At 38.6% G+C, this 14630-nt stretch overlaps 1 protein-coding gene across 20 annotated transcripts in view; it reads right to left on the reverse strand.

Moving 5' to 3' along the window:
* The window catches only part of TNRC6B (trinucleotide repeat containing 6B), a 141331-nt gene that overhangs the window by 22334 nt on the left and 104367 nt on the right, over positions 1-14630 (reverse strand). For 17 of the 20 annotated variants that reach the window (XM_017827609.1, XM_017827625.1, XM_017827624.1 and 14 more), the window contains 9 exons: positions 14064-14109; positions 9142-9290; positions 5404-5529; positions 4214-4345; positions 3589-3684; positions 3179-3356; positions 2673-2807; positions 2312-2488; positions 11-94 (listed from right to left, as the gene is read on the reverse strand). In XM_017827609.1, coding sequence (XP_017683098.1) covers positions 11-94; positions 2312-2488; positions 2673-2807; positions 3179-3356; positions 3589-3684; positions 4214-4345; positions 5404-5529; positions 9142-9290; positions 14064-14109 — 1123 coding nt within the window. The remainder of the gene's footprint in view (positions 1-10; positions 95-2311; positions 2489-2672; positions 2808-3178; positions 3357-3588; positions 3685-4213; positions 4346-5403; positions 5530-9141; positions 9291-14063; positions 14110-14630) is intronic. The other 3 variants (XM_017827614.1, XM_017827622.1, XM_017827617.1) reach the window with 2 other exon arrangements.

A 14630-nucleotide genomic window follows, 5' to 3' on the forward strand; every position in this document is an offset into this window, starting at 1 on the left:
TTGCTCTCACCTCCAGCTGTGATATCAGTTTGATTGGGCACCACTTCATTTATCTTTGTGCTGAACAATACTGCTTTCTTGAACGGCAGAATTTCTGCAGCAGATGGCATTTAGGAGGAAAACGCGAAAGGTGTTGTCAGGGTGAAAGCTGAGTTACCACTGTATTCATTCAAAGGAAAAATGCACCTATTTCAAGAGGTTTTCTCTTGTAAACTCATTTTTGTTAACAACTTATTTTCCAATGCTGGAGGAAAAATTCTATCTCCATGCCAGGAACTGACAGTGGGCCTCATCTACAAGCTTGTCAAGAAGAAGAACCTAGAGTGTAAAGTCATTTTAGGTCTTCATTCTTCATCAAGGGTGTTGATAAGGTAGATCATGTTGCCAGCTAAGTTTTCCTGGTCAAGGAAGTCCATAAGGCAGACCGACTATGAGACAGCTCAACTGGCTGATAGTTCTGGAACAGTAACTTGTCCCAGTCTACTGACCTCCTAAGAGGGGGATGGCAATACAGGAATAATTGCATAAATGCTACATGCCAAAACCCAGGATCTGTTACGTGAAACCTGCAATCATAGTCTTGGGCTACTCATTTGCACAAGAAATTAGGGACTGTACTGATGATCTCAGTGAAAGTTTATGTTCAGGATTTGTGAACTTCACTTATCCTCTCACAGTCATGAGGCAGTCAGCAACAAAAAATTTTACTATCACTGACAGTGGGACTACAGGTATCACTAAAGAAGCTCTATGATATATCAACGAGGAGCAAAGAGTAGCTATCCAGCTTCTGTTAACTTCTGTTAACAGCCTTCTGGTACCAAGAATCTTGTTAAAGCTTGGAAACATGGCAGAGGTGATCCTCACATGTTCTGTAACATTCCAAGCAGTACTATTTCTCATTATTACACAGGGGAATGGTGACTAAAGAAACAAGTTCAGCAATGAGTCTATGAGACAGGTCTTGTAAAAGATTAAATTTTGGGAGTTTCTGGCATTATAAACAGTAACTCCAGCTCAAGAAGCTCAGTATTTAACATCCACGCTGACAGAAATGTAACACAAATACACCTGTACAGAAGGTAGTGAACAGTATGAAAATTTGTGGGTGTGCAGATGTTTTTGAGACAACTAATTCTCTAACTCAGTTAGCTCCTCAGAAAAGTGTCTAATTCCAGCAAGAAAACGAGGGGTTCCCATATAAAAGGCTTTAACTGCTTTTTCTAGGTTTCCTACAGTGTATCTGTCACACAGATTCCTAGGTTTTCTGGTGCAAGGTCTGTGCTACTGGTTTATTCAAGAGATGTACCTGAACTTTTGCTTTTTTGTACTTGAGGGGACACACAGCAGAGGGTTTGCAGTTAGTAATGCTTTCCTGGAATGTGTCTTCCAGACAAGAGAAAACTCAAAGCATCCACTATTTGCTGAACAGCACCAGTGACTAATCTGTGCAACTTCCAGGACACGACTCTGTTTAAATGAATGTGTTATATAGAAAATTATGTGTGTATTCAAATTCATGTGTATTTTTTCCTAGATACTTGTGTTTTCTAACAGAAACATAAAATTCTGCCACTGAAACTAGAAAACTTAAAAAGTGTGATACAGCCTGCGATCCCAAAAGCAAAAAACTTCTATCCAATCCACAGGACTGCTGAGCATTACCATGTTCTTCTACCCTTTATGCAACCCGTGAGCTAAGGTCAACTGCCATAGTGTGACACACACACCATATACGTATCGTACCAGTAATTCTGGCAAAAGAGACCTGGCAGTCCACAATGGACCATATTTGTAAACAGTTGCCAGAAAAAAAGTTCACGCTACATAAAATACAAAAATTCAAGAAAATCCTGTTCCTACCATCACCAAAAAAACTTCACTTTCACCTCTTTTGCTTTCTGATTCCATGCTATCTATCAGAATTCTTGCATCCCATGTCAGCCTAACACCACACAAATAAAGAATCAGTACAAGAGGAGGGAGCTGATGTTGTGCATTCTGTGAACATGTGTTTTCACAAAAATTTCTATAAATGTTAAGTCACCAAACTACAGAACATAGGAGTTCACCTAACAAAAATGAAACACTATTCAGCCAATTCAGCAGTTAGTTCATATTTAGCCCTGAAATTTTTTTTTAGAAATTCAACATTTATGTTCCGATTTAATGTGGAAGAAATTTATAAAACAAGATGGGCCAAGCCGAACAACTATTTTCTTTGAAACCCTTACTTAAGTAAGTACGACGAGGGAAGGTCCCAGCACATCTACTCTAAAGCTAGGACATAACCCCTGCCCTTATATAATACCTGGAGGCCAGCTGGCATTGCTGGATTTACTTCCGATCTTGTTCGTTGGTGGAGATTTGGCAGGTAACCAACTATCACCAGCAGGGCCTGCATGGCCACCGAGTGGGTCACCCTGAATTATGTCAAACTGGTTGTAGGGCGATCCTCCGCGAGCCTTTCCAGGGGGCACTATTGCACCTGAAGCATTAAAAACATATATTTACACTAAGGAAAGGTTGGGATCTTTAGGAGTATGGTAATCTAAACCAAAAAATATTTAAGATGCATACTGGTAAGCAGAGACAGTTTCACCCAAGCTATTTCACCTCTGGTAAATTGATACTACAAGGGCTTTCCCAAAATTGCCAGTCTGCTTTCTCACCATTTTTGTGCATATTGGCATCTTGTGAAGCCACAGAGGGCAGCCCTTCCATCATAGTCCACTGTTTAAAGCGGGATTCTGTTCCAGCCTCCTTCCCTCCCACCATGCCATAATCCATGCCACTTGAGCCAAAGCCTGTGAAACAAACAAACAAAACTCCATTGTCATTTGCTGGTTTGTTTTTAAGTATCTTCAAACAGGGAGTCATTGTGATCATAAGAAAGGTAAAAAAAACAACAGCAAGGGGTATATGTTTGAGGGGTATCTTCCAAGTAAGTGGGTTAGGTCAGTATGCTAAAACAGGCTTTCTTTTTAGATTTGTCTTCTTCCCATGTAATGAAAAATAATGCAATTTGATTCAAAGTTGACACTTGTCATAACCTTTGCTCTAATGCTTATGCATAAATTACTTATTTCTGAATCCAGACATAACTGACTAATACAATTATCATATTAATAGGATAACTACAGGCAATGCACCAAATCTCTTTCCACAGAGCACTTACCTGAACCGTATCCAGGTATTTGCCCTTTGGTCTGTAAATCTGAGAGACCCACATTCAAAGGATTGGGTACCATGCTGTCTAAATGTGGCTTAGGCCCAACAGGGTGGGATGGTGAATGCTTCATGCCAGGCTGCCTCTGCTGCTGCTGCTGCTGGAGGGCACTCACCATACGAGCAAGCTGCAAACAGAAGAGAAAAACGGAGTTCATATATGCTATACCCTAACACAAAATTCCAGTAAACATTAAGAAACAGTGACTTAAAAGAGATCTGAAAGACCCTGCTCTCTGGAAAGCGCAGTATGACGAGAGCAGATGACATAACTATATACAGCACTGTCTTTCTTCACTGTAGGCTGAATTTTCCCAGTGCACTTTATACTTCACACTATGGACAAAAACAGTGCCACACCTGTTGCTCCTGCTGTTGTCGCACAGCTTGAGATAACTTTCTCTGGCTCTGTAACAGCTGTTGCTGCTGCTGCTGCTGAAGGAGGAGCTGACATGCCTACAAGATAAGAGGGAGTGGGAAGAGTGAAAATACAGAGCTCATCGAGGGAAATGGACTTTCCAGGAGCTATTCACTAGAAAATATCTAGCTCAGAACTTAGGTAAACTGTTTCTCATTCCACTCACTCAAATAAAATGACAATGAATGCATGAGAAGAATACTATATCCTTCACTTGTTTCTCATTAAACATCATGCAACGGAATTACTAGTACCAGCTTTGTTACTATCACTATGACTACAAGTATGAAGAAAACTTCATTAAAAATCAACAAATAACTGCCTTCTGTACCAAGACATTGCTTGGTTAGAATCATCATGAACTCACTGCAACATCCACAATAACTACACAGGCCTGTTTGGTTTATCTGCTGCCCTCTAGCAGGGCTTCATTATCCTGTACAGCAGAGATGGAATACTTATACAAAAATAACATCAGTAGAACAAAACCAAACAAACATAAAAATAAAATTCTTTCAGTAGAAAATTTGTAAACAGTATTATCTCACAAGATTACTAGCTACTTACTAATTGAAACTGGGGAATCTGTGGAAGCTGGCTCAGCATGGCAATCTGTTGTGGAGAAAGCTGGGGGCCCATATTGAAAAGACCAGGATTCAAGCCACTGTTGGGAAACTGTTTGAGCATGGAGGCTGAAACCTGCATGGAAACCAGTTACATATCCTGAAGAAATGCACTGCTATGAGAAAAGGTGATGAAGTAGAAATATTTCTATAAAGGAACAAGTATGACACCAATCTTCAATGGTGTTCTGGGAAAGACAGTACAGATTTATTAACACATCACATTTAAACATGCACAGTCTATGACTTGGGCAGACTGAATACCTCACTTGATTGACAATATACAATATTACATGTGCAGATGCAGACACACACACAAAGGTTCCTCCCCCAACCAACCAGATGCTAGAGACTGCACTAAATTAAAATGCTGATATATATGCAGCTAACTAGTAATCACAGTACTGCATTGTCACGTTAAAAATGTACTGCTTGACAAGGGAAAAGAAAGGCATTCAGGCAGTCACTGGAGCAAAGAAACAGTGCCTCACAGGAAGAGTTAATCTCTTTGTACACTGAATAAGCTATAGTAAAAGACAGGAGTAGGTGGAAAAGAATCCCACCATTTCTCCCTGCATTATTTGAGAGTTACAGAAGTAGAATTTAACTGAATCTCAAGAAGAGTTCACCAAGTCCAAAGCAAAAGGCAAACTTGTACATTTGGAGACCCTGAGGTCTTAAGACTGAACTCTGAAATGTAAATGCAACATGTAGCCCTTCATCAAACCTCTCCTTTGGGGGGGACAGGAAGCACAAGACGAGACTGCTTAAAAAATTAAGCAACCTGTCACACTTAAGAAAAACTTTAAGCTTTCACTTTTTTTTTTTTCCCTTTTTAAAAGACTTTGCAAAAGCCTCTGTAAGACACAAGATTCCCAAATCCACTTTGAGGTTTAAAAATACTGGTAAGCGAGCATTAACCATTAACTGCCTTGGAATAAGAAAGAATGCTAATCCTTCTGCATTGAGTTTTAAGTATTTTCAACTATGAATTTTAATTTTTTTATCTTCTCTAATTTTTCCATTTCTTATCAGCAAGTCAAGACTAAGACAGCTCTTTAAGTAACCTCAGTGATGCGCTCTGAAGGCTGCAGCTCTACTTTTACAAGTAATCAGTTGCTATAAATTCCTTACCTGGGGAGAAAGGAATTGGGGAGGCACTTGCGCCCGGATATTGGGGGAAGGATTTAGTGGCTGCACAGGTGTGTGCATGCCCCTCGATTGTGCTGTGCTGTTTCCAAACAAACCATGATTGCCACCCTACAAAATTAAAGCAGTAATGAGAAGATGAATCTTTCAGGATAATGGATTTCTATGCTAGCAGCTACATATCAATAACAATGAGGCAAGTACTGACTTAAACATTGAGTTCCCTTAGAATTACAGAGATGTTTGCTTTAAATCAGTAATATTCTACCTGGGTTAAAGCTTTTGTACTATATTTTTGAGGTGCAGGTTCTTTCTTTTTTAACACTGAAGGGTCATGTTTATCCGCTTTTTCGAAGTACATAACACTAACATTTTAATATTTTGAACTTTACATGTTGGGAAATGGAAACTCGGAGTACAAACAATACACTCAAAAAACCCCATTCCATTGGCTTAAAAAGTATGGCAAGACTGCATCAACTGCATCAAGAATTTTGGGCCACCATTTTAGAGAAGACAGGTACTTTTTCTGAGTAGATTGTTGAGATACCACTCATGAGGCTATTCTTTCCTCTGCAGGCCTTTCATTAACTGAAATTTGAATTCTAAAATTGTATTAAACATTTTCCTTCTCCTGTGAAAACTTCAGCATTCTGGACTAGGGAATTTTTCTTTTCCTTTTTCCCTCCAGTAAATTGGAAGAAAATTTTCAAGTGAGGAAAAAAAAAACAACTGTGTTTTTTTTATTTCCAGTGATTTATTTTCTAACACTAAAATTCTTGCTGTTTGAGTTATTTTAATGAGAAGTATGTACTGTTTTATAAGCAACTTCTGTAATAAACCCTACTGCACAAAAAAGACCACAGAAAATTCGGTATTATGTTTCACAATTTCAGCCTCTGAGCAGACTGTCTTTTCTTGTAACATCTTTCAAAAAAAGACAAGAAATGTTATGAACAGTCTCCTACACTAACAGTCACACTCTTGCTTCTAAAACCTGAAGCTCATATTCCAAAGCACCCTTATGTGCTATGATTGTCCTTTCAGTTTCAAGACCCTGAGAACTTCCCATCTCCTGAAGTATATCAGGACGTCTGTAATCCTCAAATACCTGGGGTTCTAAAGAGCACATTTTCCACTCCTCAGCCATCATTCCCTGTTCTCCCTCTGCATGCCAGCCAATTTGAGCTGTACTACTGCTGTACCTAACAAATCCATTATTCTTCCAAACAGACTGTGCAGGCCTTCACCAAAACCTTTCCTTCCCTTATATACCAGGATTTCACAAACTCTGCCTTCCTCTTACTGTAACACTGTACATCCTCTGCTATTCTTTTGCTCAAACAGAAGTCTCTCATCCTGCTTCTATACTGGCAGCACTATGGGTTGCCTCATTCATCTTCATCACTCTCCACTTAATGTATCTTCTCCTTCAGAAGCAACTCAAGATGTCATACTAAGCACACAGGAGGATAAACAAAACACCCAAGAGATGAGAGTTTTTTTTCTGGAAAAAACCGGCTGGGGTCAACTACACGAAAATTTCTGAGAAGTCTTGAAGCTGCAACTACACTTCCAGCCCACTTCATAACTTCATACAGAGTTCTGCACACTGAGACCAAGAACATGCCTGCGAATATTGGACTTAATCTGATGTTCAACACCGTGTCACACAGAAACAGAAAGACAACACAAAGAAACACCATCATGTTAGGCATGTGACTACATAAGCTAGACCACTTCCAATAATTAGTTACTATTCTTTAATTTCCTGGTATTCCTGTAACATTTTCTTCTAGCATAATGCAAAACATAATAGCCAGAAATTCTTCAAACTGCAGTTAGTCACTTCATTCCTTCTGCACCATTCCCCTGTACACAGAACAAAAATATTGCTACTTCAAGAGTTTTTAAAGGCTATTAAATCAATCCTTAGTTTGGGCTGTGGGGAAGGGAGAAGGGAACAGATGAAATGCTAAAACCACTGCAAATTTTTACAGGGACATTTCTATGTACAAGGTCATTGGGTGGAGTCTGAAAAAATTCAGTGTTGGGGGGTGATGGGGCAAATCAACAGCCTCTAACTCAGTTTTAAACCAGCAATTAAAATAAAGGATGCCACTAACTTCATGACTTCTGAAAAGCACATCAACCTGCTGTTGCACTGTGATTCAGGAAGTAAGAGGCCAACAAAACCAGGCAGGATACATTTTGATGCTAGGAACCAAAGTGGACTGATTCTCAGTGGCCTGATACAGCTCAAATTTCCCTTAACAATATAAATTTATTTAGCAGAAAAACAAATGCAAGCAACCAACTAACCAGGATTAAGCCCAGGTTGCAGCCTTATAACAATGCATCTTATAAGGTGGCCTGCTTACTTGTCTAGCAGCGAAGTTTTGGGGACTGAGCCCTGAGCCGATTGCCCCAAGGCCGACGTTGGATAGTGTGGAACCAGAGGGAGACAGCTTGTAGCTGGGAGAAGGGGAGAAGGGAGAGCAGGGAGCCTCATCCCCAAGGCACCCATCTTGATTGGAGAAAGGCAAAGTCAGCTGAAGCAGCAGTTAGCCAACAGCAGGAGTTGGTTAGTGAAGCAACAGAATGTAAGAGGAGAGAAAGAGGGATGGTGAGTGACTAGGAAGAAGCAAAGTTACTTTGTAATAGAAGCTACAAGGACAAAACTTGTGACTCAAATGATCACTTGACAATTACAATTTTGGTCCAAGGAGATAATCAATAAGTTCCTAAAGGTTTCTCTTTACAAATACACTTTGAACTCTCATGAAGTTGATTTCTGATAGTGGCTATTACCACTATAGAAACAAACGTTGAATGAATTCCTAATATTAGTGCACACCTACCAACAAAATTTGTTAGGAAACACATTAGCTCTGCTAGTGCTATTTATTAATTAGGCCACCAGAGGGAGTCGACAAAACTGCTTTTTGGCCCGTTATACCAAAATGGAGGAGTTAAAAAATTCCTTGACAGTTAACACGCCTTCAGAATTTTTAAACCAAATGTATTTTTCGTTTCACATGCGATAACTATATTTAAAAAAAACCCCAAACCCTAGAGCATTCTGAATCTATTGGACACTCTCCAATTCATAATGTGAAGCAATTAATATTTGATAACAACGGTGAAAGCTTCTGTTTAAAATCAGCAAGAATATGAAAGGAACGCTACCATAACATACAACAGATGTCACAGAGAAACAGATGTCATACAGAAGCTTACAGTACACGGACATACAGCATAAGGGGTTGTGGAATTTAGAAAGGGTGTTTCTGATAAATGCCAGACATGAAAGAAGAAAAAAATCTGGAAGACTGTGATTACTTATATTTACTTAGAGCTAAACCATCTTTTTTTTGTACAGTAGATGACTGTAGTTAGTAGCCAAAAGGATCATCGTGATGAAGTCTATAATAAATTTTGTTGCTACCCTTCCATGGAAAAAAAAAGTAATTTCTTTATATCTACATCAATAGCAGTCTATTCTAGAATAAAAAGCCTTGTTCTCCCCAATTTAGTTTGTCTATTCACACATGACACCTGTTTTATACACACATTCATTCTACAAACATAACTCTCTCACACCTTTTATTACTGAGCTCATCCAAGGTTCTCAAATTTTGAGTACTTCCAGAGAAGTAGGGTAAGAACTAGGACCTTGAACACAAAGGTTGATATTAATTCATCTAAAGATATTTCTCTCACCTTCTCAAAATAAGGCCCACTATCTGTGGTTCCCATGTCTTTGGAATTAGGTGGACGGAACCCAGATCGATCCTTTCTCATCATCTCATTAAAATCCCCGAGATTCATGGTTCGTTTATCTACATCAAACTTCTTATCTGGGAGACCACCTGTAAGAAAAGAAGAAATTAGTGCAAATAATCTCTACCATTTTTCATGACAGCAGGTTCATAGCCAAAGAAAGGATCTTTAAGATGAGGGTTTAAATTATATCTGTCTCATAATTTAGTATAGCTACAGTTGCTATTAAAAGTGTTGAAAAATTAATGTAGGAAGTTTCGTTTTTAAGACTGAACAAGCTGGTTTACTTTAAAGTTTAATGTGAAGTATTTCTCACAATTTATGTACAGATATAAACATACGCATTTTTAACTAATTATATTAATTTATATACAATTCTCCAAGTCTTCCAAAACTTGCACTGTTATTCATTGATATTCAGTATCTAGAAAGATACCACTATGTAAGTTCTCCATGTATTCTACTTAGACTTTATGGGGTTCGAAATTCCTTGAGATTCTTTGAGAAATTTAGTCATGTGCACATAATTTGATCAAAACTCTCCTGCAGTCATGTGAACTTAACTCTTGAACACAAGAAATCAACTGGTATATCCTAACTTCCAGACAGACAACCAATCTTCCTCAGCCTGTACACAATGATAACACAAACAGTAACAGTGACACTTCTCAAACACCCCCTGAAGTCTGACACTGTTTAGTGAGTAATCTGATGGAGCACAAGGAAGAGATGTCAATAACAGATGATCAAACTGTAACATACACACTGAACAAGAGATCAACTTTCTCTATAAGCTTATCATCAGCAAGTGCTGACTGAAGGAAGTTTTCTACCTTATACACTGAACTGCTCCCAAGGAACAATTGGTTTTGGTCATATGTGGCACCTGTAAGGTATCGATGCATATTGTTATGCTGAAGTAGATGGAAAATATCTTCCTTTTAAAATATGGACATGATAGAATTGAGCTTTACTGGTATTTTTAGTTTTAAAGAATATGGTTTAGTTAGTAGCACAGATGGTCTTTTCAAGAACAGTTTAAAAAACATGTCACCACAATTAACAAGCAAATCTATAACTTTTCCAAGGGAATTTGATGATATCCTACCCTACCACGGACAAAACACTAAGCTTTTATCAAACAGAGCAGAGAGCTAATCACTCAAATACCTTCAAAACACTGTTACTTGAAAAAGCTTCTCAAATCCAGCATTCCTTCTTTATGTCCAATCACAATCTATTAAGATTCATAGCTATGCTACTGCCAAGAAGCTACAAAACTGACCACTAATTACATGGGGTTTTCTTACTGGCTCAGCTTCTGAAGTTGATCCAGCTTCATCCTCTCAGACACCTTCAACATCATTTATTACAAAATCAGTTGACAAATCACCTACGTATCTTGGCTTGTAACTGGAGTCATACTGACCTGGATGAGTTTGTGATTCTATGATCCCTTTCTAACACACCCTAAAAAGCTAGAACTGGCTCTGCAAAAGCAGTCATACAGCGTCATGCACAGCTCACTGCTGTCAATGCCTACATCAATGCCAGCCATGCACCACCAAAAGGCTCACGTGCTTTAACTCCACATTGGAAGCCCTGTCCCTTAGTTGCTTGAAAAGAAACTGAAAGCAATACAGAGTTGCATCACTATCTGAAATGAAACTGGGTCAATGCCAACACAAGATGACTAAGCGAGAGAAACACCCTTCTGTCTCTCCAGTTATCCTGATGATCCAATCAACTACTCAAACATTACTGAATGGTGCCTTGCAGAACACACAGAGCATTAAAGAGCACCTTTAAAGGCTTCAAGCACAGATATGCATGTCACTTAGTGCTGAGGCAGCTGCTTAAACTTCGGTATAAACAAGGCCTTTCTAAGAGATGGCAGCATTCATTTATCCCATTCACAGAAAATTCTACTGCAACCTTGAAACCTGTCATGTGAGTCTGTCTTTTGCACTTGGCAACTAAAGCTATAAATAATGCAGGTTGCTAAAGAATAGCTTTATCTTAAGTACAAGACAACAATTAAAATCTGATAAGTTTGAATTTTACGCTCTGCAGTAGGCAAAAACACTTGTGCAATTCTCTACATGCAGAAACGTAGAACAGGGTAAAGTCCAACCATCTTCCTAACAGAAGACACTCCATCAGTTCTTGGATTTTTCTCACTATTAACAGCTGTGTAGGAAGATGACATTCACTCCCAAGTGAGGAAAAGAATCCTATTAAGAACACGTCCCCATCACATGCACACAGTTTAAAAGAAAATCTAATTCCATACAAAATTATATATCATCTTGCAGTGGGAAATAGGAGACAGAAACTGCTCCTGAGCAAAGTTACCTAAAACATTTGCCAAATAGAGACAACACAGTGAAAATACAAACAACCAGTGGAGTAACCCAAACGGAGAAAACCCATTTGAAACATTTTCTACTTGACCATGAAAACAAAAACATTTTAAATATACTGGGTTTATACTTTTGTCTTAAATTTACATCATCCAAGCCTACTGAGCAAAGCACATGTACTTAGCTATCAAGGTGTTTCACCTGAATACTGCATTGATTTAGGGCTTTGTACATATTTACAGCAGACAGATGTATAAACTACACTTGAATCAGTAGAAATTTCAGATTGATTTCCCAGTTTTTAAAGGTCATTTGAGCATTCAGTGATCTGCAGAGGTTTTAACGAATACGTTAAAAAAAAAGAGACAAAGGCAATTGTCGAATACGGGAAAGGAAAATACAAAATGCTAAGCAGTTCTGACAAGCTACTTTACTGTAGCAAGCTTCATGCCTCGGAACCTACAGACTAGGAGATATTTCAATGGAAAAAACAAGCCATATATTATTTTAAAATTAGACAAGCTATCCATTAAAGAGATTTGACAGAAAAAGAAAAGAGGAAGCAGATCTGCCTCAGGCATGTTATTGATCCAACTCTTTTCTGGTTTGGTCATCAAATAAAAGTATCACTCCAGCACCTTGCAATAAAAGGAACACATTCTTCCAACAAGGAGACCGAGACCAATGTAGTAAGAATTACTTACTTACAATACCTGATGATCAGAGACAAGGTGCTCCAAGCATATCAAAGCCAAAATTTTCTTTGACATATGCGATCTCCAAGCACAGATTTAACTGTGCATTTTATCCATTAACTAGGAAAATATGATACTGGCAGAAAAACCTGGTATGTTGTAATCTTGACTGAAAACCAGTTGAAGAACAAGCCTACCTCATAAGTAAGTTCAACTTTTGAAGATTAATAGTAGAAACATTCTGAGCAAAACAGCTTATAATTTTTCCACAAGCAACTGCCATAAGCAACAAGAGCAAAACTGCTAAACAGAGAAGTAACAGAAAAGCCCCTTGAAGATCTGTTACATTCTCAGTCTTTGAAAAAGAATACAAACTATTATAAATGGTTCTACCTCAGATCAAGGGATGCTACCCTTAATGGGCACACTAAACTTAAAGAAGTGCAACACATGAAGATAAAGGATGCAGCCTTTCTGTACCCTTTCACAGGATATTCTGAGCATCAGTCATCTCCTCAGAAGCTTTATGGTCTCAAGGTCCTTGACAGCAGAAAGTTTTAGAGAATCCTTAATTTGGAGATAAAGAACTAATCGGCATAATCCAGGCTACCGTCCTCCTCATTTGTATATTCTTAGATCTGCTCTTTACCAGCAGCACCTGAAGGCAGATGAAAACTGAACATTCATGAAGACAACTGATCTCCATCTAGATGATCTTTAAGAGAAGCATGATAAAATCAGAACCTGAATTCTAGAGAGGCTGCACAAGGCTGAAGTGGTGAGATCGAAAAATTCTTTTACCTCCCCCAAAACTGTGCTGTACTATATAAATACACATTTTAACATCTTACTAGGGTCCTTAACTATTTCAGAGGAACACAACAATTTGAGGAAAAATGAACTACTGAATCCCCTGTGAAATGTGGCAGACATTTTAAGAATGCAATGGATTTTAAGGTGAGAGACACTGTATCTATCTGGATTGCATCAGAATATCTAATCTGGAGATGGTATTAGATGCAGGTAAATCTTGATTACTACAGCTCTACCTTTGGTACCAATAAATATTGGATATTCCCAATAAAATAAGATTTTGGTGAGAAAAATCCTGACTACAGCATCACACACGTTACAACAGTGGCAGATGAGGATGTGCTAAAGCTGGTGATAAGAGAGTCAAAAGAACTTTGCCAAAGGAAGTCATAACAAATTCAAAGGTGACTAAATGAGATTAATTCAAGGGGTCAATTCCAACTCTCATTTAGGATAGTGTTTCCCACACAGCTCATCACGCTTAAGCTGCGTAGCATTTGCGGTGAGGCTATCAAGAGTGAAAAATCTAGTTCTACTGTGCAGTGATTTGCAATAGCCTGAGGCAGGCAACTGAAGAAATCAATGACAGAAGCTATTCTTTTTTCTCACATCAGCTCCAGGAAGCTGTGGTAAATGGGATGTCCTACTGCCAAGAGCTAAAACAGTCCCCTTCCACCAAAATGAAAAAGCATTTTCACTTTCTTGAAACAGTAACAATAAATACAAACTACGTAGATCAAAAACAGTCTTAAAAGATGTCCCTTCCACAAGTTATATTTCTGTTCTGTACAGATATACATCCCAATCTTGCATATCAGAATCAGCTGTGTAACCGTGCTTACAGACAAGAAAGAGGATGCTTTTACTCTGTCTTATTACGAGGAGTGATAAAAGTAAGCATCAAACCCTTCTGAAGTACAGCATGTCATCCTCATAAAAATACTACACGTGATCCTGTATTTCAAATGAATTTACATTAAAATATACGCACCTACAGACAAGTCCATCTTACTGCCTGGAATGTCGTCAGTTTGACTCTGGGGAGGAAAAAGAAAGAAAAGAAAAAAAAAATCAAACAATTAATTTCTGACTTCTATGCAATGATGAGAAATATTTCAGAAAGGTGGCATGCAGGAAGGACATGCTTGTGCCTATGAAAGTTCTACTTTAAACTAAAAGTGAATACAAGGATTCCTGATATCACCCTGGACACACCTTGCCTCAACCCACTTGCCTCTAAAGCCGTGTGTGGCACGTTTACCCATAAGAAACCAGACATGTGAATTCAACAAAGAAAGATGGACACAGAACTGCTCTATGAAATGAACCTCTGTCCTCATGTTCCAGTGGTCGAGTGACAAAACCCTGAAAACAGTGGCCAAAATGACAGCTCATCCTCATGACCTGTCACGCCATCAAGTCTTGAATGTGCTGCCAAGTGATTCTTCAGTTGGCAGTAGGGGACAGGGTGTTCCCATAGCTTTCAGAATCATGTACAGTCTAGCAAACTGAATTTGAGCTTGGGAGCCAAAAGCCATTACAAACTAATCCTAAACAT

Source organism: Lepidothrix coronata, unplaced genomic scaffold, assembly GCF_001604755.1.
Source record: "Lepidothrix coronata isolate B3197 unplaced genomic scaffold, Lepidothrix_coronata-1.0 Scaffold141, whole genome shotgun sequence".
In the NCBI taxonomy this organism is placed as follows: Eukaryota; Metazoa; Chordata; class Aves; order Passeriformes; family Pipridae; genus Lepidothrix; species Lepidothrix coronata.